Here is a 21381-nt window from a genome sequence, read left to right on the forward strand (position 1 = left end):
AGGTTAGAAGGATTAGTGGGTAAATATGTAGGGATATGGGGGTAGGGCCTGGGTGGGATTGTGGTCGGTGCAGACTCGATGGGCCGAATGGCCTCTTTCTGTACTGTCGGGTTTCTATGTTTCTAGGTTAATTGCCCGTATTTTGCCCATATCCCTCTGTACCCATCTTACCCATGTAACTGTCTAAATGTTTTTGAAAAGACAGTATTGTACCCGCCTCTACTACTGCCTCTGGCAACTCGTTCCAGAAACTCACCACGACCTGAGTGAAAAACTGCCCCTCTGGACCCTTTTGTATCTCTCCCCTCTCACTTTAAACCTAAAACTAAGAACAAGGAATGTATCGATAAAATGATTAGAGAACAGAGCCAACGTTTCGAGTCTGGATGACACTTCATATGAGCTGTTATGAAGGGTCATCCAGTATCAAAACATGAGCTATATTCTCTCTCCACAGATGCTGCCAGACCCGCTGAGATTTTCCAGCATTTTCTGTTTTTGTTTCAGATTCCAGCATCCGCAGTATTTTACTCTTCTGATAAAATGATTAGTTCTGATTGGAATCCCCACGACCCTCCCGCAAAACAGGGGGAGTGATGGCAAAGGGAGAAAAAGGATAAGGATGATAAAGTCTGGGTTCTGATTCTCGGTGCCCATGTAGTTTTAACAAAACGAGTGAACCAGTTTATAAAGAACAGAAGTTACCCATCGCTAACAAAAACTGATCAAATTAAAATAATTAGGTTGAGGAAGAGAACAAAAGAATTAATAGATGAAGTTTAAAATCAACTTTGTTTTGCTGTTAGAGAAGTTTTTTAAAATTATGTAAAGTGATGTAACTGTGTACCAAGTGTTTTCTGTTCACTCCCCGCTTTAGGTCCTGTAGAAAAGTTAACCCTTTCAGCAGACAGTTGATTTCGTCATAGAGTCATAGAGGTTTACAGCATGGAAACAGGCCCTTTGGCCCAACTTGTCCATGCCGCCCCTTTTTTAACCCCTAAGTTAGTCCCAATTGCCCGCGTTTGGCCCATATCCCTCTATACCCATCTTACCCATGTAATGGTCCAAACACTTTTTAAGATTGAACCCACCTCTACTATTATTGCTAGCACAAGGGGACATAGCTTTAAATTGAGGGGTGAGAGTTCTTTACTAGAGAGTAGTAAGGGCGTGGAATGCCCTGCCTGCAGCAGTCGTGGACTCGTCAACATTAAGAGCATTCAAATGGTTATTGGATAAACATATGGATGATATTGGAATAGTGTAGATTAGAGGGGCTTTAGATTGGTTCCACTGGTCGGCACAACATCGAGGGCCAAAGGGCCTGTACTGCGCTGTAATGTTTTATGTTCTATTACCTCTGGCAGCTTTTTCCAGACACTCATCACCCTCTGTTAGAAAGAAATGCCCCTCTGGACCCTTTTGTATCTCTCCCCTCTCTTAAACCTATGCTCTCTAGTTTTAGACTCCCCTACCTTTGGGAAAAGATGTTGACTATGTAGCTGATCTATGCTTCTCATTATTTTATAAACCTCTATAAGGTCATCCCTAAGCCTCCTACACTCCAGGGAAAAATGTCTCAGTCTATCCAGCCTCTCCTTATAACTCAAACCATCAAGTCCTGGTAGCATCCTTGTAAATCATTTCTGCACTCTTTCTAGTTTAATAATATCCTTTCTATAATAGGGTGACCAGAACTGTACACAGTATTCCACATGTGGTCTTCCCAATGTCTTGTACAACTTCAACAAGACATTCCAACTCCTGTATTCAATGTTCTGACCGATGAAACCAAGCATGCCGAATGCCTTCTTCACCACTCTGTCCACCTGTGACTCCACTTTCAAGGAGTTATGAACCTGTACCCCTCGATCTCTTTGTTCTTTAACTCTCCCCAACGCCCAACCATTAACCTGCCCAGGTTCGATCGACCAAAATGCATCACCTCGCATTTATCTAAATTAAACTCCATCTGCCATTCGTCAGCCCATTGGCCCAATTGATCAAGATCCTGTTGCAATCCTAGATAACCTTCTTCACTGTCCACTATGCCACCAATCTTGGTGCCATCTGAAAAGTTACGATCCATGCCTCCTACATTGTCATCCAAATCATTCTTATAAATGTCAAATAACAGTGGACCCAGCAGCGATCCCTGAGGCACCCCGCTGGTCACAGGCCTCCAGTTTGAAAAAAACCTTCGACAACCACCCTCTGTCTTCTGTCATCAAGACAATTTTGTATCCATTTGGCTACCTCACCTGGATCCCATGAGATTTAACCTTATGCAACAACCTACCATGTGGTACCTTGTCAAAGGTCTTGCTAAAGTCCATGTAGACAACATCAACTGCACTGCCCTCATCTACCTTCTTGGTTACCCCTTCAAAAAACTCAACCAAATTTGTGAGACATGATTTTCCACTCACAAAGCCATGCTGACCGTCCCTAATCAGTCCTTGTGTCTCTAAATGCCTGTAGATCCTGTCTCTCAAAGTACCTTCTGACAACTTACCCACTACAGATGTGAGGCTCACCGGCCTGTAGTTCCCAGGCTTTTCCCTGCAGCCCTTTTTAAACAAAGGCACAACATTTGCCACCATCCAATCTTCAGGCACCTCACCTGTGACTATCGATGATTCAAATATCTCTGCTAGGGGACTCGCAATTTCCCCCCCTAGCCTCCCACAGTGTCCTGGGATACACTTCATCAGGTCCCAGGGATTTATCTACCTTGATGTGCTTTAAGACTTCCAGCACCTCCTTCTCTGTGATAAGTACATTCCTCAAGACATCACTATTTTTTTCCCCAAGTTCCTTAACATCCATCCCTTTCTGACCAGTGAATACTGATGAGAAATATTCATTTAGGATCTCACCCATCTCTTGTGGATCCGCACATAGATGACCTTGTTGATCCTTAAGAGGTCCTACTCTCTCCCTAGTTACTCTTTTGCCCTTTATGTATTTGTAGAACCTCTTTGGATTCTCCTTTGCCTTATCTGCCAAAACAATCTCGTGTCTTCTTTTTGCCCTCCTGATTTCTCTCTTAACTCTACTCCTACACCCCCTAAACTCTTCAAGGGATACACTTGATCCCAGCTGCCTATGCATGTCATGTGCCTCCTTCTTCTTCTTGACCAGAGCCTCAATATCCCAAGTCATTCAAGGTTCCCTACTTCTCCCAGCCTTGCCCTTCACTCTAAGAGGAATGTGCTTACCCTGAACCCTGGTTAAAACACTTTTGAAAGCCTCCCACTTACCAGACGTCCCTTTGCCTTCCCACAGTTAACTGTCGAAAGTTCCTGCCTGATACCATCAACATTGGCCTTGCCCTAATTTAGAATTTTTACTTTTGGGCCAGACCAATCATTTTCCATAGCTATCTTAAAACTAATGGAATTATGGTCACTGGTCCCAAAGTGATCCCTCACTAACACTTCTATCACCTGCCCTTCCTTATTTCCCAAGAGGAGATCAAGTTTTGCCCCTCTCTAGTTGGGCCATCCACATACTGAATGAGAAATTCCTACTGAATACACTCAACAAATTTCTCTCCATCCAACCCTCTCATACTATGGCTGTCCCAGTCAATGTTGGAAAGTTAAAATCTCCGACTATTACCACCCAATTTTTCTTGGAACTATCTGTATTCTCCTTACATATTTGCTCCTCAATTTCCCGCCGACTATTTGGGGGCCTATAGTACAACCCTATCAAAGTGATTTCCCCCTTCTTATATCGACTCAGTGGGCGAACCCTTGGATATATCCCCTCTCAGTACTGCCGTGATGTTTTCCTGAATCAAAAGTGCAACTCCCCCTCTTTTCTTTTCTCCTGTTCTGTCTTTCCTCTGGCATCTTGTTTTTAAATTGTTTTTAAATCGCCCGGAAACTCGTGTCTATTTTAGTTTCTAATTGTGGATTTATTGGAGCCAATTAAATGTGGAAATTTTAAGCGTAGCCTGGAAGAATTTGGAATAACTGAGAATTTTATTGTGTTGTCACCTCAACCCAAGATAAAGAACAAAGAGTTTGCAAATGGTAACGTTTGGGATTTTAAATCAACAAAGACTAGATGTTGCCTGTAAAGTCAGGCTTTGGAAGTTGGCTTAAAAAAGGTTAAGTTATAATGAAGGATCTTGTATCTTATTTTAATCAAGGAGTTGTGAGCTTGTAGTGCTCTGTCACTTTAAGAAGCTATAGCTGCGAGAGAGAATGCTGAGGATTCATTGTTTGAAATTTACGAGCTGTGAGAATCTGTGTTTTGTTTGTTTTATGTGGATGTTTGTCGATGTGTTTTATCATTGTTTTGGGCTACATTTGTTAAGGTTTATCTTTCTGGGGAATTAACCTTACCATGAGTCTTTAATTAAAGGCATTTTTGGAAGTTTAAAAACAGAATTACAAGAATGCTTAAGTAATTAATTTTGGTTATTGTTGTTGTAAAGCACATGCTAAGTTTCTCTGTTTGTGTGTGGATGATATTTGTGGATTGAACGCTTCAGGCTTTGAGTTTTTCTGTCTGTGATTTAAATCAAACATTTAAAAAAGGAAGTGTAATTCATAAAATGTTTTTTTTCAAAAGTTATGAACTTGGAGCCATATTTACTGGACAGAGACATCTTTCCAGGATATTTCTCTAAACATGCAGGAATTTTAATCCGGATAAAACTCACATGTGAGAATGAGAGTTTTAATTTATAATGGTTATTTAAAATTTGGTACATATGAAACGACTCTGACCAATCCTGTGTTGGATTGATCTTGGGTTAAACTTCCTGTCAGGTCCAAAGATTTATTCCTGACACAATTAACACAATGAAAAGGAAAATTCTGGAATTGGATACCGAAGAACAGAGTTTAAAAGGAGAGATTATTAAATAGAAATGATTCCCAGACCGTGTGGTCATTAGATTAAAACAAAGGAAGGTTGCTGACATCCATTTGAGAACTTTTAATCCACCCCTTTTCAAACTGAGTCTATGTACAAAGAAAACGCCAAGGATGGTAGATAAGGGGGTCTGGAAAACATCATGATGGGGGCACCTATCTGTCCATGAGATGATCACAAAGCCCCATGATGCCCAGATACTAATTTAATTGCACCTATATGTAATGTATGTAATCTATAACCATTCTGATTGGATTGTGTCCAGCCGGGATGGGCTGAGTAACTGGATAAGAATTGATGATTTTTTTTGTTGGGTGGAGTTGCACATGGTCAGTCCCTGTGGCTTCTCCCTGCTGGCCTAGCTCAATAAACTGTTTGTCGATTGAATCAGGTTTGAGTGTTGAATGATTCTTCTGAGTTCATTCCCCCCCAACACACTGGGTACATTACCACTTCATCCTCGGGAGTGGCCTGATAGGCCGTGGTCCAGACTACATGTGGACCTTGGGGGGCCTTTCATGAATCACATGTGTTTGCTTGTTGTAGATGCACATTCAAAATGCTTGGAAGCACAGATCATGAGTAATATTACAGGGCAATTAGGACTAGCTTAGTGGTAAAAACTGTGCGACATGGACAAGTTGGGCCGAAGGGCCTGTTTCCATGCTGTAAACCTCTATGACTCTAACTACCTTTTTTGTGGCCTGAAGTTCCCACAATTGGAAAGCAGCCAGATTAGTTAAATAGACAGCCTTAATTGTGAGACAATTAAATAATAAATGATTCATTGATACACGGCACGGTAGCACAGTGGTTAGCACTGCTGCTTCACAGCTCCAGGGTCCCGAGTTCGATTCCCGGCTCGGGTCACTGTCTGTGTGGAGTTTGCACATTCTCCTTGTGTCTGCGTGGGTTTCCTCCGGGTGCTCCGGTTTCCTCCCACAGTCCAAAGATGTGCGGGTTAGGTTGATTGGCCAGGTTAAAAATTGCCCCTTAGAGTCCTGGGATGCGTAGGTTAGAGGGATTAGCGGGTAAATATGTGGGGTGGGATTGTGGTCGGTGCAGACTCGATGGGCCGAATGGCCTCCTTCTGCACTGTAGGGTTTCTATGATTTCTATGATATGTTATAAAGGCTGGAAATATAAATTTGAACACAAGTTTATAACTTTTAGAATTATAAACACATTAAGAATGGTTAAAATGCTGTGGGAATTATCAGATGTTCCCTTCTCATGCTGACAGAATAAAAAAAGATGAAAGGGCTTGTTAACCTTGACTGGAGGGAATGAATCGGCTCCTGTTCAAGATGTCTCAACATTGAATGACTGATGTGAACCAATTATCGGTCGACACTCGGGCTACCCCAAGCTAAGAGATATCGTTTGAGAGAAAGAATTGTCTTAAAATTAAGACAATGTGTGCAATTAGCTAAAAACCAAATCAATTTCATTATTGACAAGTTATAGACCAATTGGCTAATTCCTAACAATTGGCTGAGCTGGGCTTTCTACATTTTTAAAGTATAAAAAAGGGATTTGAGAAACCAATTTGGTAAAAGTTTTTAAAAGTTAACTTTTTTTATAGTTTGTTTATTAGTGTCACACATAGACTTACATTAACATTGCAATGAAGTTACTCTGAAAATCCCCCAGTCGCCACACTCTGGCGCCTGTTTGGGTAAACTGAGGGAGAATTTAGCATAGCCAATGTACCCAACCAGCACGTCTTTCGGACTGTGGGAGGAAACCGGAGCACCCGGAGGAAACCTGCACAGACACGGGGAGAATGGGCGAACTCCGCACAGCCAGTGACCCAAGCCGGGACTCGAACCCTCTGCTGTGAGGCAGCAGTGCCTCACACTGTGCCCTACAGAGAGACGTTGGGAGCTGTTAGTTTTACAAGTTATCCACGTTTTCAGAGCCATCACTTCATGTCCTGGTTTGAGAAGGATGGAGAAGTTAAAGTTCAGCTTTCCTCCTTTTGCTGTAGATCGATATTTTGCTTTTTTATCTTTCTGACTTGTTACATTTTTAATGGTTCATAAACTTTCTGAATTCACCGTTTAAAATATCCTTTCTTGCCATATGGTTAAGTCACAAACCTGGTGTGATTTACGATGAGGGAAGTTATTGTAAACAAGAGAACCCCCATAAATCTTAGTTCAAACAAATCAAAGTTCTTATAAATGGAATGTTATCCTTTATTCTGAGAGAAATTGAACATAGAAGTAAAGATGTTGTGCTCCAGTTGTGCAGGGCGTTGCTGAGATTGCACCTTGAACACAGGGTACAACTTTGTCTCCTATTAAACAAAGGATATAAATGCATTGGAAGCAGTTCAGAGGAGGTTCACAAGATTGATTCCCAATCCAGTAGTGTGAAACATTAACACTGTTTCTCTCTCCACAGATGCTGCAAGACGTGTTGTGTTTTTCCAGCTCTTTCTGTATTTATTTTAGATCTACCTGTAGTGGTAGGAAAAACACTATTTACTATCCAGGATAAAATAAATGTCCTTTCAGTGGAAATGTGCTCTCCCAGGCTCAAAGAGCATCAGAGAACGAGAAGCAAAGTCGTGAGACCAGCCAGTCCAACAGGAGGAAACCCTCCGACCCTCCCACTTCACCAACTGTCAGAATGAACATGGTTCAGTCCTGGATGTGATTAACAGCAGCAAGAACAGCAGAATCCAACCCCTGTCATCATTCGTGAACTCGCTGGTGTCTCCGCAGGCTGGATGACTGAGTGAATCCTTTCCCACACACACAGCAGGTGAACGGTCTCTCCCCAGTGTGAACTCACTGGTGTTCCCGCAGGCTGGATGACGTTCTAAATCTCTTTGTGCAGTGAGAGCAGCTGAACGGTCTCTCCTCAGTGTAAATGCACTGGTGGATCATCACATCCCGAGAACTTTTGAAACCACTTCCACAATCCGAGCATTTAAAGGGGGTCTCATTGGTGTGAGTGAGATTGTGGCTCAGCAGGCTGGATGAATGAGTGAATTCCTTCCCACACACAGAGCAGGGGAACGGTCTCTCCCTGGTGTGAACTCACGGTGTGATCACACGGGTTGGATCCTGCTGTTATTGTTTCTGCTCTCAATTACATCCAGGACTGCATTTTGTTCATTCTCACAGTTGGTCAATGGGGAGGGTCGGAGGGTTTCTTTCTGCTGGACTGGCCGGTCTCATGACTTTGCCTCCAGTGGGCTGATGCTCTTTGAGTCTTGTTGTGAATACCTGGTTTCAGATTTCACACGGATCACAGAGTGACCGGGAGTGAGGAAGTTCAGAGATATTTAGTCAGCATTTCTGTCTAAAACCCCTCAAATGCCCGTCCAATTCCCTTTGTAATTGTTTATTGTCTCCACTTCCTCCACCCTCGTAGGCAGCGAGTTCCAGGTCATAACCATTCGCTGCATCAAAATATTCTTCCTCACATCTCCCCCCTACATCTCTGACCCAAAACCTTAAATCTGTGTCCCCCTTGTCCTTGTCCCATCAGCTAATGGGAACAGCTTTTCTTTGTCCACCTTATCTAAACCTGTCAGAATTTTGTCCACCTCTATCAAATCTCCCCTCAACCTCCTTTGCTCCAAGGGGAACAACCCCAGCCTGACATCGACAATAAAGAACAAACTAACAGAATATGTTAATACCTGAAATCAAATGGGAATGTTTAATTTCTGTTTTAAAGATATTGTGAATATATTGTCCTGGACAATAAAGGAATTGGAATAACTCACCTTGGATGTGGTTGAATGGAATATATCAATCTGGTATCCACCTACAGTCTAGGGAAAGTCTGGAATGTGTAGCTGGGATGAATAAGTTGATCACTTTCTCTGGGAGATATTTACAACTTTGTCCATGAACTTTGTTTTTTAAAAATCCACATTTGAAAGCCCGGCCACTACATGAAATATCAGCACCAGAACAGCAGGAGATAAGAAAGACAGACACTCACTTTGATCTTTTCATCCGCGCATCTGAGAGTTAAGAATGTGTGACATGATTTTGGGATACCGGAGTGAGTGTGCAGATGTGATTTGTTACATGTGAAAAATAGCAAGCCTAAATTCATGGTGAGATGGAGTGAAGAGCGGGTCCCAAACACACACAGCTACTTGAGACACAGCAGGAGATGACATGGTTAATGTGGCCAGGGGATTGAGACAACATTGTGACATCATCAAGGCATTGACACTCCAGAGAGAAACTGAGTTCAAAACAATCAGGATCCAATTAAACACACTGCACATGCTCACAAAGTGAGGGAAATTACAGTAAAATGGATAATCTATTCATCGAGAAGGAAAGAAGCTGGTGCAGAATGTAGTGTTACAGTCATAGCAAGGGTGCAGAAAAAGATCAACTGAGTGCGAGGTAGGTCCATTCAAAAGTCTGATGGCAGCAGGGAGGAAGCTGCTCTTGAGTCAGTTGGTACATGTCCTGACTTTTGTGTCTTTTTCCTGACAGAAGGTGGTGGAAGAAAGAATGTCTGGGGTGGGTGGGGTCCTTAATTATGCTGGCTGCTTTGTCGAGGCAGCAGGAAGTGCAGACAGAGTCAATGGATGGGAGATTGGTTTGCGTGATGGATTGGGTTTTGTTCACGACCTTTGTAGTTTATTGCAGTCTTGGACAGAGCAGGAGCCATATCAAGCTGTGATACAATCAGAAAGAATGCTTTCTCTGGTGCATCTGTCGAGGTTGGTGAGAGTCTGATGCACTATCAATCAAGCAAAGACTAGTTTGTATGCAAGAACAAATAGGCTTTTATTCGCAAAAGACTTGGAGCACACCCATGCTGATGAACTGGTCCGGCGACTGAGGCAGGGGGTTTGGGAGCAGTCACCTTTATACCTGGACCAGGCAGGGCCGGCAGGGGCATGCCCAGGCATGTCACACACATACACAGGCAATAAGCTTAACAGTGGTTTACCACAGAGTCATAGCTGATGTGCCAAATTTCCTTAGTCTTCTGAGAAAGTAGAGGCGTTGGTGGGGTTTTCTTAACTATAGTGTTGGCATGAGGGGGACCAGGACAGGTTGTTGGTGATTGGGACACCTAAAAACATGAAGCTCTCGAACATTTCTGTATCGTCCCTATTGAAGTAGACAGTGGCATGTTCTCCTTTACGCTTCCTGAAACCGATGTCAGTCTCCTTCATTTAGTTGGTATTGAGGGAGAGATTATTGCCGCCGCACCAGTTCACCAGATTCTCTATCTCATTCCTGTCTCCGTCTCATCAGTTCCCAAGAGCTTTTGAAGCCGCACCCACATTCGGAGAATTTAAAGGATCTCTGCAGAGTGTGAGTGATGTTCTGTCTGTGCAGTCTGGATAACCGAGTAAATCCTTTCACACTCACTGAGCAGGTAAATGGTCTCTCCCCGGTGTGAACGCACTGGTGTTCCTGCAGGTTGGATGACCATTTAAATCTCTTTGTGCAGTGAGAGTGTGCTGGTGGGACACCAATTAGCCAGAGCTTTTGAAGCCACGCCCACACACACAGAGCAGCTGAACTGTCTCTCCCCTGTGTAAATGCACTGGTTGATCATCAGTTCCTGAGAGGTTTTGAGTCCGGCCTCTCAGTCAGAGCATTTAAAGGGTCTCTCCTTGGTGTGAGTAACATTGTGTCTCAGCAAGCTGGATGACTGAGTGAATCCCTTTCCACACACAGAGCAGGGGAATGGTTTCTCCCCGGTGTGAACTCGCTGGTGTATCCACAGTGTGGATGACCTTTTAAATCTCTTTGTGCAGTGAGAGCAGCTGAACGGCCTCTCCTCAGTGTGAACTCGCTGGTGAATCAACAGTTCTTGAGAGCTTTCAAAACCAGTCCCACAGTCAGTGCATTGAAAGGGTCTCTCCTGGGTGTGAGTGCTTTTGTGCTTCAGCAGGCTGGACAACTGAGTGAATCCTTTCCCACACACAGAGCAGGGGAATGGTTTCTCCCCAGTGTGAACTCGCTGGTGTTTCCACAGATTGGATGAACTTTTAAATCTCTTTGTGCAGTGAGAGCAGCTGAAGGGTCTCTCCTCAGAGTGAATGCGCTGGTGAATCATCAGATCCGCAGCACTTTTGAAGCCACGCCCACAGTCAGAGCATTTAAAAGGTCTCTCATTGCTGTGAGTGACTTTGTGTGTTGTCAGACCAGATGACTGAGTGAATCCCTTCCCACACACAGAGCAAGTGAATGGCCTCTTCCCAGTGTGAACCCGCTGGTGTACCCGCAGATTGGATGAGGTTTTGAACCTCTTTGTGCAGTGAGAGCAGCTGAACGGTCTCTCCTCAGTGTGAATGCGCTGGTGAATCATCAGATCCGCAGCACTTTTGAAGCCGCGCCCACAGTCAGAGCATTTAAAGGGTCTCTCATTGCTGTGAGTGACTTTGTGATTCTGTAAGTGGGATGACTGAGTGAATCCCTTTCCACACGCAGAGCAGGTGAATGGTCTCTCCCCAGTGTGAACTCGCTGGTGTGTCTGCAGGTGGGATGACCGATTGAATCCCTTCCCACACACAGAGCAGGTGAACAGTCCCTCTGCAGTGTGAAAGCGTTTGTGGGACATCAGTTCACCTGAGCTTTTGAAGCCTCTCCCACAGTCAGGGCATTTAAAGGGTCTCTCCTGGGTGTGAGTGACTTTGTGTTTCAGCAGGCTGGATAACTGAGTGAATCCCTTCCCACACACAGAGCAGGTGAACGGTCTCTCCCCAGTGTGAACTCGCTGGTGTTGCCGCAGGTTGGATGATGTTCTGAATGTCTTTGTGCAGTGAGAGCAGCTGAACGGTCTCTCCTCAGTGTGAATGCGCTCGTGCTCTCTCAGATCCGCAGCACGTTTGAAGCCGCTTCCACAGTCAGAGCATTTAAAGGGTCTCTCATTGCTGCGAGTGACTTTGTGTCTGAGCAGGTGGGATAACTGAATGTATCCCTTCCCACACACAGAGCAGGTGAATGGCCTCTCCCCGGTGTGACTGCGTCGATGGATTTCCAGGTCACAGGGGGCTCTGTATCTCTTCCCACAGTCCCCACATTTCCACGGTTTCTCCATGGTGCGGGTGTCCTTGTGACTCTCCAGGTTAAACAATCAGTTAAATCTCACACAGAACACGGGTACAGTCTCTCCCCGCTGTGAATGCTGCGATGTATTTTCAGGCTGTGTAACTGGTTAAAGCTCTTTCCACACTCAGTTCACTGGAACACTGTCCCTCGGGTGTATCTGTATCTTGCTGCTTTTCCAGTCACATTGATATTAAAGACCTGTTTTCGCAGACAGAACAGAGAAACATTTCTCCTTCCAGATTCAAAGTCTGATAATATTCAGGTCCGATGAATTGAGTGAGGGTGTCAGATGCTGATGTGATGTTTGTTTCAAGATTTTGGTCTGTTAATCCTCACCTTCTCATATCCTGTAAATGAGTTTGAAAAATTCATCAATGTCAGCACAGGATAGAAATTCAGAACAGACAATTCTAGTTTCTATAGAACATTCTTTCCTCTCTCATTCCCCAAAAGCTGTAAATCTCCATCCCACACACTCTCCCTCCATTCTCACTCTGCTGTATCTAATATTCATCCTCCCAGTTCTCCTGAAGGTGCTGATTGAGGCTGATTGACAGATCCATGCTCACTGCTTCCTGTCCTGGATAGTCATGATAGACAATACACATCTTTTTAGCCTGTCTTGATGCTCTCTCCACTCACATTGTTTCGTTTCTTAAAGACTTGATTAGTTGTAAGTATTCGCATTCCTACCATTATTCATGTAAATTGAGTCTGTGTCTTTATAAGCTCTGTTTGTGAACAGAATTCCCACTCACCTGAAGAAGGGGCTAAGAGCTCCGAAAGCTTGTGTGGCTTTTGCTACCAAATAAACCTGTTGGACTTTAACCTGGTGTTGTTAAACTTATCCTGTCCTGGACACAGAGAGCTGGAAATCTCCATGCAGGCGGCCAGACAGATATATGTCTATCTGACTGGACTAACAATGTATAGATTATACAGACTGGATTCACTTCCTTTCTCTTCAGTTGCTGCAAGTCCCCAATTTCCCCCAGAATGAGAAAAGAAATGGAAAGGGGGAGAAAGGAAAGTGTTTTACTCACAGAGATTGGCGACAGGAGGAAGTTTCCACTCCCCCAAGGTCAGGGGGTGGGATCTCCGCCGCGCGGACCCGGGAGCCCCGCCCCCACCCCGTCTCCGCCCGCCTGGGTCGCTGGACAGGACTGCTCCGAGTGCTGTCCTACGGGGCGCGAGCTCGCGTCATAAACCAGCTGGTCGCCTCCATGCTGTGGTACCGGCTGGTCCCTTTGACCCCTCCCCCTGGCTTTGTCACCGATATCCAGAGAACCCTCGTGCGGTTCTTCTGGGACAATCGACTGCACTGGGTCCCTGCTGCGGTCCTGTATCTCCCGCTTGAGGAGGGCGGACAAGGTCTGGTGTGCCTCCGCACTCAGATAGCGACCTTCCGCCTCCAGGCCCTGCAGAGGTACCTTTACGTTGAGCCCCCTCCACAGTGGTGTGCCATGGCGACGTATTTCTTCCGCCAGTGGCACGGCCTCAATTATGACGTGCAGCTCCTGCATATCGAACTGGGGCGTGCTTCGACCGCCCTGCAGGAGTTGCCCGTCTTTTACCAGGACCTCCTCACTGTCTGGAACAAGGTCGCCTCGCGACGCAGCTCTCCCCCGTCAGGAGTAGCGGCTCTTGTGCGAGAGCCGCTGCTCAGGAATCCGCTCCTCCAGCCGTATAACTTCAGGTGGCTGGCGGAGAGGGGGGCTGTGGACGCCGGGGTGACCAGAATCGGGGACGTGCTCGATGGCGGAGGAGCGGGCTGGATGAGTCCCCGCGTGCTGGCTGAGCGCGCGGGGACGTCCGTCCGGCGCGCGGCCAAAGCCATCCTAGACCTTAGGACGGTCGTGCTCGGCCCCGAAACTGCACGCAAACTTGAGACGGCGCAGGCGTGCGGTGGGATCCCGCCCGAGCATTCCCCTGTTCGGGCGGAATTCCACATTGGCCCAAAGCCTCAGCCCCCTCCCCTGGGTGAGGTGCCCCACAGCCTGAGCCGCCTCGCGGAAATGCCCTCCGTGCCTTTTTCTACCGCGCGGAGGCGTTTCCTGTGCGGGCTGCTGCTGCACACCCTCCACTACCGCCTCCTCGCCTGTCGCCCGGATACACCTTGGCGGGCCTTGTTGCCGCCGGGCGGCGGAGGTCCCCGCTGGAGGTCCATCCTGACTGTCTTCCCCTCTACCGCGGCTACGTTCGCGGCCAGGTGTCCCTGGAGAGGGAGCATGCGGTGTCCACGGGCGAGGTTGACGCTTTCCGCGCCCGCTGGGCACCGCAGGGGTTGGGGTGCACTCATATGAAGGGTCATCCAGTCTTGAAACATTGGCTCTATTCTCTCTCCACAGGTGCTGTCAGATCTGCTGAGATTTCCCAGCATTTTGTGCCTTTGGTACATTGGCCTTTATAAATTGGAGTATCGAGTATAAAAGTTGGAGTGTTATGGTAAGGTTATATAAGGCATTGGTGAGGCCGAATTTGGAGTATTGTGTACAGTTTTGGTCACCTAGTTACAGGAAGGATGTAAATAAGATTGAAAGAGTGCAGAGAAGGTTCACAAGGATGTTGCCGGGACTTGAGAAGCTGAGTTACAGAGAGAGATTGAATAGGTTGGGACTTTATTCCCTGGAGCGTAGAAGATTGAGGGGAGATTTGATAGAGGTGTATAAGATTTTGATGGGTATAGATAGAGTGAATGCAAGCAGGCTTTTTCCGCTGAGGCTAGGGGAGAAAAAAACCAGAGGGCATGGGTTAAGGGTGAAAGGAGAAAAGTTTAAAGGGAATATTAGGGGGGGCTTCTTCACGCAGAGAGTGGTGGGAGTGTGGAATGAGCTGCCGGATAAAGTGGTAAATGCGGGGTCACTTTTAACATTTAAGAAAAACTTGGACGGGTTCATCGATGAGAGGGGTGTGGCGGGATATGGTCCAAGTGCAGGTCAGTGGGACTAGGCATAAAATGGTTCGGCACAGACAAGAAGGGCCAAAAGGCCTGTTTCTGAGCTGTAATTTTCTATGGTTCTATGGCCTCCCTGACCTTGTTGCTGAGAATGTTTGAAGAGGCAGCAGGGGCACAAAGGGTCACACGGCCTCCTTTTGTGCTCTCTGCTCCTCGTTTGCATTTGAAGTGGTAAATATCTGGAACTCACTCCCTACGAGCGGCTGAAGCAGAGATAATGGAATGTTTCCAAAAGGAAATTGGATGGGAACTTCAGGGAAATAAATCCGCAGGGACACGGAGAGAGAACAGGGCAACAGTTTGATCTAAAGAGAGCCAGCATGGACTCAATGGGCTGAATGGCCCCATTCCCAATCCTAATGCCTGTCTGATCTAAAGAGAGAAATTTCAGCTGTTCAAGTCTCTCGAACTCACTGAAGTCCCTCATCCCCAGAGCCATTCTTGTAAATCTCCTCTGCACCCTCTCTAAGGACTTCACATCTTTCCTAAAGTGTGGGGCCCATATACAGGGTTCCATTCCAGAGAGATAGAATTGAACAGGTTCTGTTCAACTTGTTTAGAATCAGGGTTCGGCTACACTGGGAGCACTGTCAACATTTGTGATCTCCATTTAGAAAAAGGAAATAGAGGCACTGGAGAAGCGGCAACAAAGATTCACAAGAATAATCCCAGAACTGAGAGCATTTCATAGAAATCATAGAAACCCTACAGTGCAGAAAGAGGCCATTTGGCCCATCGAGTCTACACCGACCACAATCCCACCCAGGCCCTACCCCCATATTCCTACATATTTACCCACTAATCCCTCTAATCTACCCATCTCAAGACACTAAGGGGCAATTTTTAGCATGGCCAATCAACCTAACCCGCACATCTTTGGACTGTGGGAGGAAACCGGAGCACCCGGAGGAAACCCATGCAGACACGAGGAGAATGTGCAAACTCCACACAGACAGTGACCCGAGCTGGGAATCGAACCCAGGTCCCTGGAGCTGTGAAGCAGCAGTGCTAACCACTGTGCTACCATTTAACCTTCAGGAAAGGCTGGCACTGCTTTTCTCTAGAAAAGAGAAGACTGAAGGGTGACCTGATGGAAGAATTTAAGGCTATGAAGGGGTTCAATAATCCAACAGGGATTTCAGTGAGAAACCTCTTTACCCAGCGAGTGGTGAGAATGTGGAACTCACTACCACAGCGAGTGGTGAGAATGTGGAACTCACTATCACAGCGAGTGGTTGAGGTGAACAGCATGAATACATTGAAGGGGAAGCTCGATACATACATGAGGGAGAGAGGAATAGAAGGATATGCTGATGGGGGGAGATGAAGAGGGGTGGGTGGAGGCTCATGTGGAGCATAAATACTGACACAGACCAATTGGGCCGACTGGCCCGGCCCTGTGCTGTAGACTCACTGGAACAGAGACAAATGTATTTATTTTAGATTTACCTGCAGTGGTAAGAAAAACATTATTTACTGTCCAGGATAAAATAAATGTTTTTCATCAGTTTGTGTGGGTCATTTCAGTGGAAATGTGCTCTCCCAGGCTCAAAGAGCATCAGCCCACTGGAAGCAAAATTGTGAGACCAGCCAGTCCAGCAGAAAGAAACCCTCCGACCCTCCCGCTTCACCAACTGTCAGAATGAACATGGTTCAGTCCTGGATGTGATTAACAGCAGCAATAACAGCAGAATCCAACCCCTGTAATCACTTGTGAACTCGCTGGTGTCTCTGCAGGAGGGATGAACGGGTGAATTTCTTCCCACACACAGCAGCTGTGAATGGACTGGTGGATCATCAGTTCCTGAGAGCTTTTGAAACCATTCCCACAGTCAGAGCATTTAAAGGGTCTCTCCTGGGTGTGAGGGACATTGTGCATCAGCAGCTGGGGTATCGAGTGAATCCTTCCGCACACACAGAGCAGATGAATGGTCTCTCCCAGTGTGAACTCGCTGGTGTCTCCTCAGTGTGCATGCCCTTCCAAACCTCTTTGTGCAGTGAGAGCAGCTGAACGGTCTCTCCCCAGTGTGAATGCGCTGGTGATCTATCAGATGCTCAGAAATTTTGAAGCCACTCCCACAGTCAGAGCATTTAAAGGGTCTTTCCTGGGAATGAGTGACTTTGTGTCTCTGCAGGCTGGATAACCGAGTGAATCTGTTCCCACACTCGGAGCAGGTGAACGGTCTCTCCCCGCTGTGAACTTGCTGGTGAGTCAGCAGGGTGGATGACAGAGTGAATCCCTTCCCACACTCGGTGCAGGTAAATGGTCTCTCCTCGGTGTGAAGACGCTGGTGTGTCAGCAGGATGAATGACTGACTGAATCCCTTCCCACACACAGAGCAGATGAACGGTCTCTCCCTGGTGTGAACTCGCTGGTGTCTCTGCAGTGTGGATGACCTCTTAAATCTCTTTGTGCAGAGAGAGCAGCTGAACGGTCTGTCCTCAGTGTGAATGCGCTGGTGGGACACCAGTTCTCCAGAAATTTTGAATTCACTCCCACAGTCCGAGCATTTAAAGGGCCTCTCACTGGTGTGAGTGACTTTATGACTCAGAAGGTTGGGTAAATTAGTGAATCCCTTCCCACACACAGAGCAGGTGAATGGCCTCTCTCCGGTGTGAACTCGCTGGTGTGTCAGCAGGGTGGATAACTGCGTGAATCCCTTCCCACAGTCAGAGCAAGTGAATGGTCTCTCCCCGGAGTGAACTCGCTGGTGGTTCCGCAGGTTTGATGATGATCTAAATCTCATTGTGCAGTGAGAGCAGCTGAACGGTCTGTCCTCAGTGTGAATGCGCTGGTGGGACATCAGATCCCGAGAACTTTTGAAGCAACTCTCACAGTCAGAGCATTTAAAGGGTCTCTCATTGGTGTGAGTGACTTTGTGCGTCAGCAGGGCGGATGACCGAAAGAATCCCTTCCCACACACATTGCAGGTGAACGGTCTCTCCCCAGTGTGAATTCGTTGGTGTGCCCGCAGTTCGGAGGACCGAGAGAATCCCTTCCCACACATGGAGCAGCTGAACGGTCTCTCCCCGGTGTGAACCCGCTGATGTCTCCGCAGTGTGGATGACCATTTAAATTTCATTGTGCAGTGAGAGCAGCTGAACAGTCTCTCCTCACTGTGAATGCGCTGGTGGGACACCAGTTCTCCAGAGCTTTTAAATCCGCTCCCACAGTCAGAGCATTTAAAGGGTCTCTCATTGGTGTGAGTGAGATTGTGACTCAGCAGGTGGGAGAACTTAGTGTATCCCTTCCCACACACTGAGCAAGTGAAGGGTCTCTCCCGAGTGTGACTGCGTTGATGAATTTCCAAATCACAGGGCAACATGAATCCTTGTCCACAATCGTCACACTTCCACAGTTTCTCCATGATGCGGGTGTCCTTGTGGCTCTCCAGGTTTGATGATCAGTTGAATCCTTGTCCACACAGAACACGTGTACGGTCTCTCTTCACTGTAAACGGTGCAATGTTGTTTCAGCCTGTGTAACTGGTTAAAGCTCTTTCCACTATCAGTGGACTGGAACACTCTCATTCGGGTGTGTTCCAGTCACACTGATGTTTAAAATCTCCTTAAGCAAACAGATCAGACAAACATTGCTTTCCTAGATTCAAAAGTCGATGATATTTAGGTCCCAATAAATCGAATGACTCTGTCAAATCTTGATGTGATGTTTAGTTTGAAATTCCTGTCTCTAAATCCTCACCTCCTGATATCTATGAAAGGAATTTACAACAGACATCACTGTCAGTACAGGATAGAAATTCAGAACAGACAATTCTAGTTTCTATGGAACATTCTTTCCTCTCTCATTCTCCAAAAGCTGTCAATCTCCATCCCACACACTCTCCCTCCATTCTCACTCTGCTCTCCTGAGTATACAACCTCCCAAGTCTATTGAAGGTGCTGATTCAGGCTGATTAACAGATCCATGCTGACCACTTTCTGTATTGGACACAGAGATCTGAAAATGTACGTGTTACGACCAGCCTACACGCTAGAAATTAAAATCTGAGCCATATGTGGGACCGGATAACTGGATTGGGAGAAAGAGAAGGATGTGGGGAAGAATTTTATTTTGGTGCAGAAAGGTCATTACCTGGAACCCGCTGCCTCAGAGGGTTGTGGAAGTGCAAATGATCCATGATTAATTTTCAAGCTGACAGCCACGTTAAAGTTTTACATTTGGCCATAAATGAGCAGACTGATGATGTGTGTAATACACTGTATTACCTGGTTACAGATACATGAAGAATGTGAGGAGAATTTTTATTTCGGCAGCGAATGGTGACCTGGAAGTTAAAAATTCAACAAGTCCCCAATTTCCCCCAGAATGAGAAAAGAAACGCAAAAGGGGCGAAAAGAAAGTGTTTTACTCACAGATGTCGGAGAGACGGGAGGAAGTTTGAGTCTGTCTGAAGCTCAATTCTCACTCAGAGAGAGAGAAGCAGCAGCAGCTTTGCTGGGCAGGAATGAGCAGCTGAACAAGCTCATTGTCCAACTTCCGCATTCAGACAATGGGGAGCTCTGATTGGCTGGAGGACCAGAGTACGTCCGGTCCTCCATAGTTTCCATTGGTCAACACCTCAGAATTAATGGGGGGGGGGGGGGAGCGGGCTCTCCACTGCACATGCGCAGCCCCAGGCCATGGGGAAGTGGACAGATTCCAACTTCTTCCTGTCGGCACCACCTGTGAGAGTGTGGGACAGTGGCTCAATGGATAACACGTCTGATTACGGATCAGAAGATGCCAAGTTCAACTCCTGGCCGGCATGATGTCAATTTGAAAAATAGTTCATGAACTCCTTTACCTAAAAGAGGCCAACATCTGTGAGTAAAACACTTTCTTTTCTTCCCCTTTCCATTTCTTCTCTTATTCTGGAATTGAATTTTTAACTTCCAGGTCACCACTCGCTGCCGAAATAAAGATCCTCACATTCTTGATGTATCTGTAACCAGGTAATACAGTGTATTCACACATTAGTGTACTCATTTATGTCCAAATGTAACACTTTCTGGGGAAATTGTTGTCTTGCAAGAACTGATGACAAGAAATAGAAGCAGGAGTGGCCACCAGGCCCATCAAGCCTGCCCCTCCATTCAGTCCAATCATGGCTGATCTATTCTGGCCTCAGCTTCTTTTCTGTGCCATTTCCCCATTGCCCTCCAATTGTCGATCTATCAAATATTTATCCACCTCACTTTAAATACTTCTAATGATCCAGCCTCCACCACCCTTTGGGGCAGAGAATTCCAGAGATTCACCATCCTTTGCGAGAAAAATAATTCTCCGCAACTCAAGTTTAAATGACCGACCCTTTATCTTGTAGCTTGTTTGTGACTCTCCCACTCGTGAAAATATCTCACCATCTACCCTGTCAAGCCCCCTGAGGATCTTATATGCTTCAATAAAGTCACCCCTTTGTCTTCAAAACTTCAAGGAACACAGACCTCGACAATTTATTCTCTCTTGATAGGACCACCCTCTAATCCCAGGAATAGCCTGATGAATCTCCTTTGGACTACCTCCAATGTTACTATATCCTTGTTTCGGTAAGGGGATCAAAAATGTACACAGTATTCCAGGTGAGGCCTCACCAACACCCTGTACAACTGCAACAAAACATCCCTGTTTTTAAACTCCAACCCCTTTGCAATAAAGCCCAAAATGCCATTTTCCTTCTTAACTATTGTGGGACCTGTCTGCGAGCCTTTTGTGATTCATGTGCAAGAACACCTAGATCCCTCTGTACTTCATTCAACTGCAGCCTCTCTCCATGTAGATAATCTCCCTTTTGATTCCTCCTCCTGAAATACATGACCCTACACTTTCCCACGTTAAACTCCATTTGCCAGGTTTTCACCCAGTCACTCAATCTATCTATATCCCGTTGCAGAATCATAAGATCCTCATCAGAACATGTCTGTCCACCTATCTTCAAATCATTTGGAAACCTTACATTCTGTTCCTTCCTTCAGGTCATTAATTGAATAATGAACAATTGCAGGCGAAGAACTGATCCCTGCGGTACTCCACTAGTTACATCTTTCCACTCTGAAAATGACCCAAATATTTCAATTTTCTGTTTTCTATGTGACGGCCAGTTTTCAATCCATGCTTACACACTTCCTACAATTCCATGGGCTTTTACTTTATGCACCAGCCTCTTATGCGGTACCTTGTCAAATGCCTTTTGGAAATCATAGGATCCCGAGAGTGCAGAAGGAGGCCATTTGGCCCGTCTAATCTGCACTGACTCTTGAACAGAGCATCTTTCCCAAGCCCTAACCCCATAACTCCACATTTTTACCATACTAATCCCCCTAATCTACATCTATTAGGACACAAAGAGCCAATTTAGCATGGCCAGTCAACCTAACCCGCACATCTTTGGACTGTGGGAAGAAACTGGAGCACCCGGAGGAAATGCACACAGACATGGGGAGAACATGGAGACTCCACACAGACTGTCACAC

General features: G+C 46.1%; 1 protein-coding gene across 1 annotated transcript in view; it reads right to left on the reverse strand.

Moving 5' to 3' along the window:
• Positions 1–10482: 10482 nt before the first annotated feature.
• LOC144482740 (uncharacterized) overlaps positions 10483–21381 on the reverse strand; it is a 36112-nt gene continuing 25213 nt past the window's right edge. The window contains exons 5-8 of the mRNA XM_078201578.1: positions 18611–18620; positions 11533–11737; positions 10858–11364; positions 10483–10560 (exon numbers count right to left, since the gene is read on the reverse strand). Of these exons, the coding sequence (XP_078057704.1) occupies positions 10483–10560; positions 10858–11364; positions 11533–11737; positions 18611–18620 (800 nt within the window). The remainder of the gene's footprint in view (positions 10561–10857; positions 11365–11532; positions 11738–18610; positions 18621–21381) is intronic.

Source organism: Mustelus asterias, unplaced genomic scaffold (genome assembly GCF_964213995.1).
Source record: "Mustelus asterias unplaced genomic scaffold, sMusAst1.hap1.1 HAP1_SCAFFOLD_42, whole genome shotgun sequence".
Classification (NCBI taxonomy): Eukaryota; Metazoa; Chordata; class Chondrichthyes; order Carcharhiniformes; family Triakidae; genus Mustelus; species Mustelus asterias.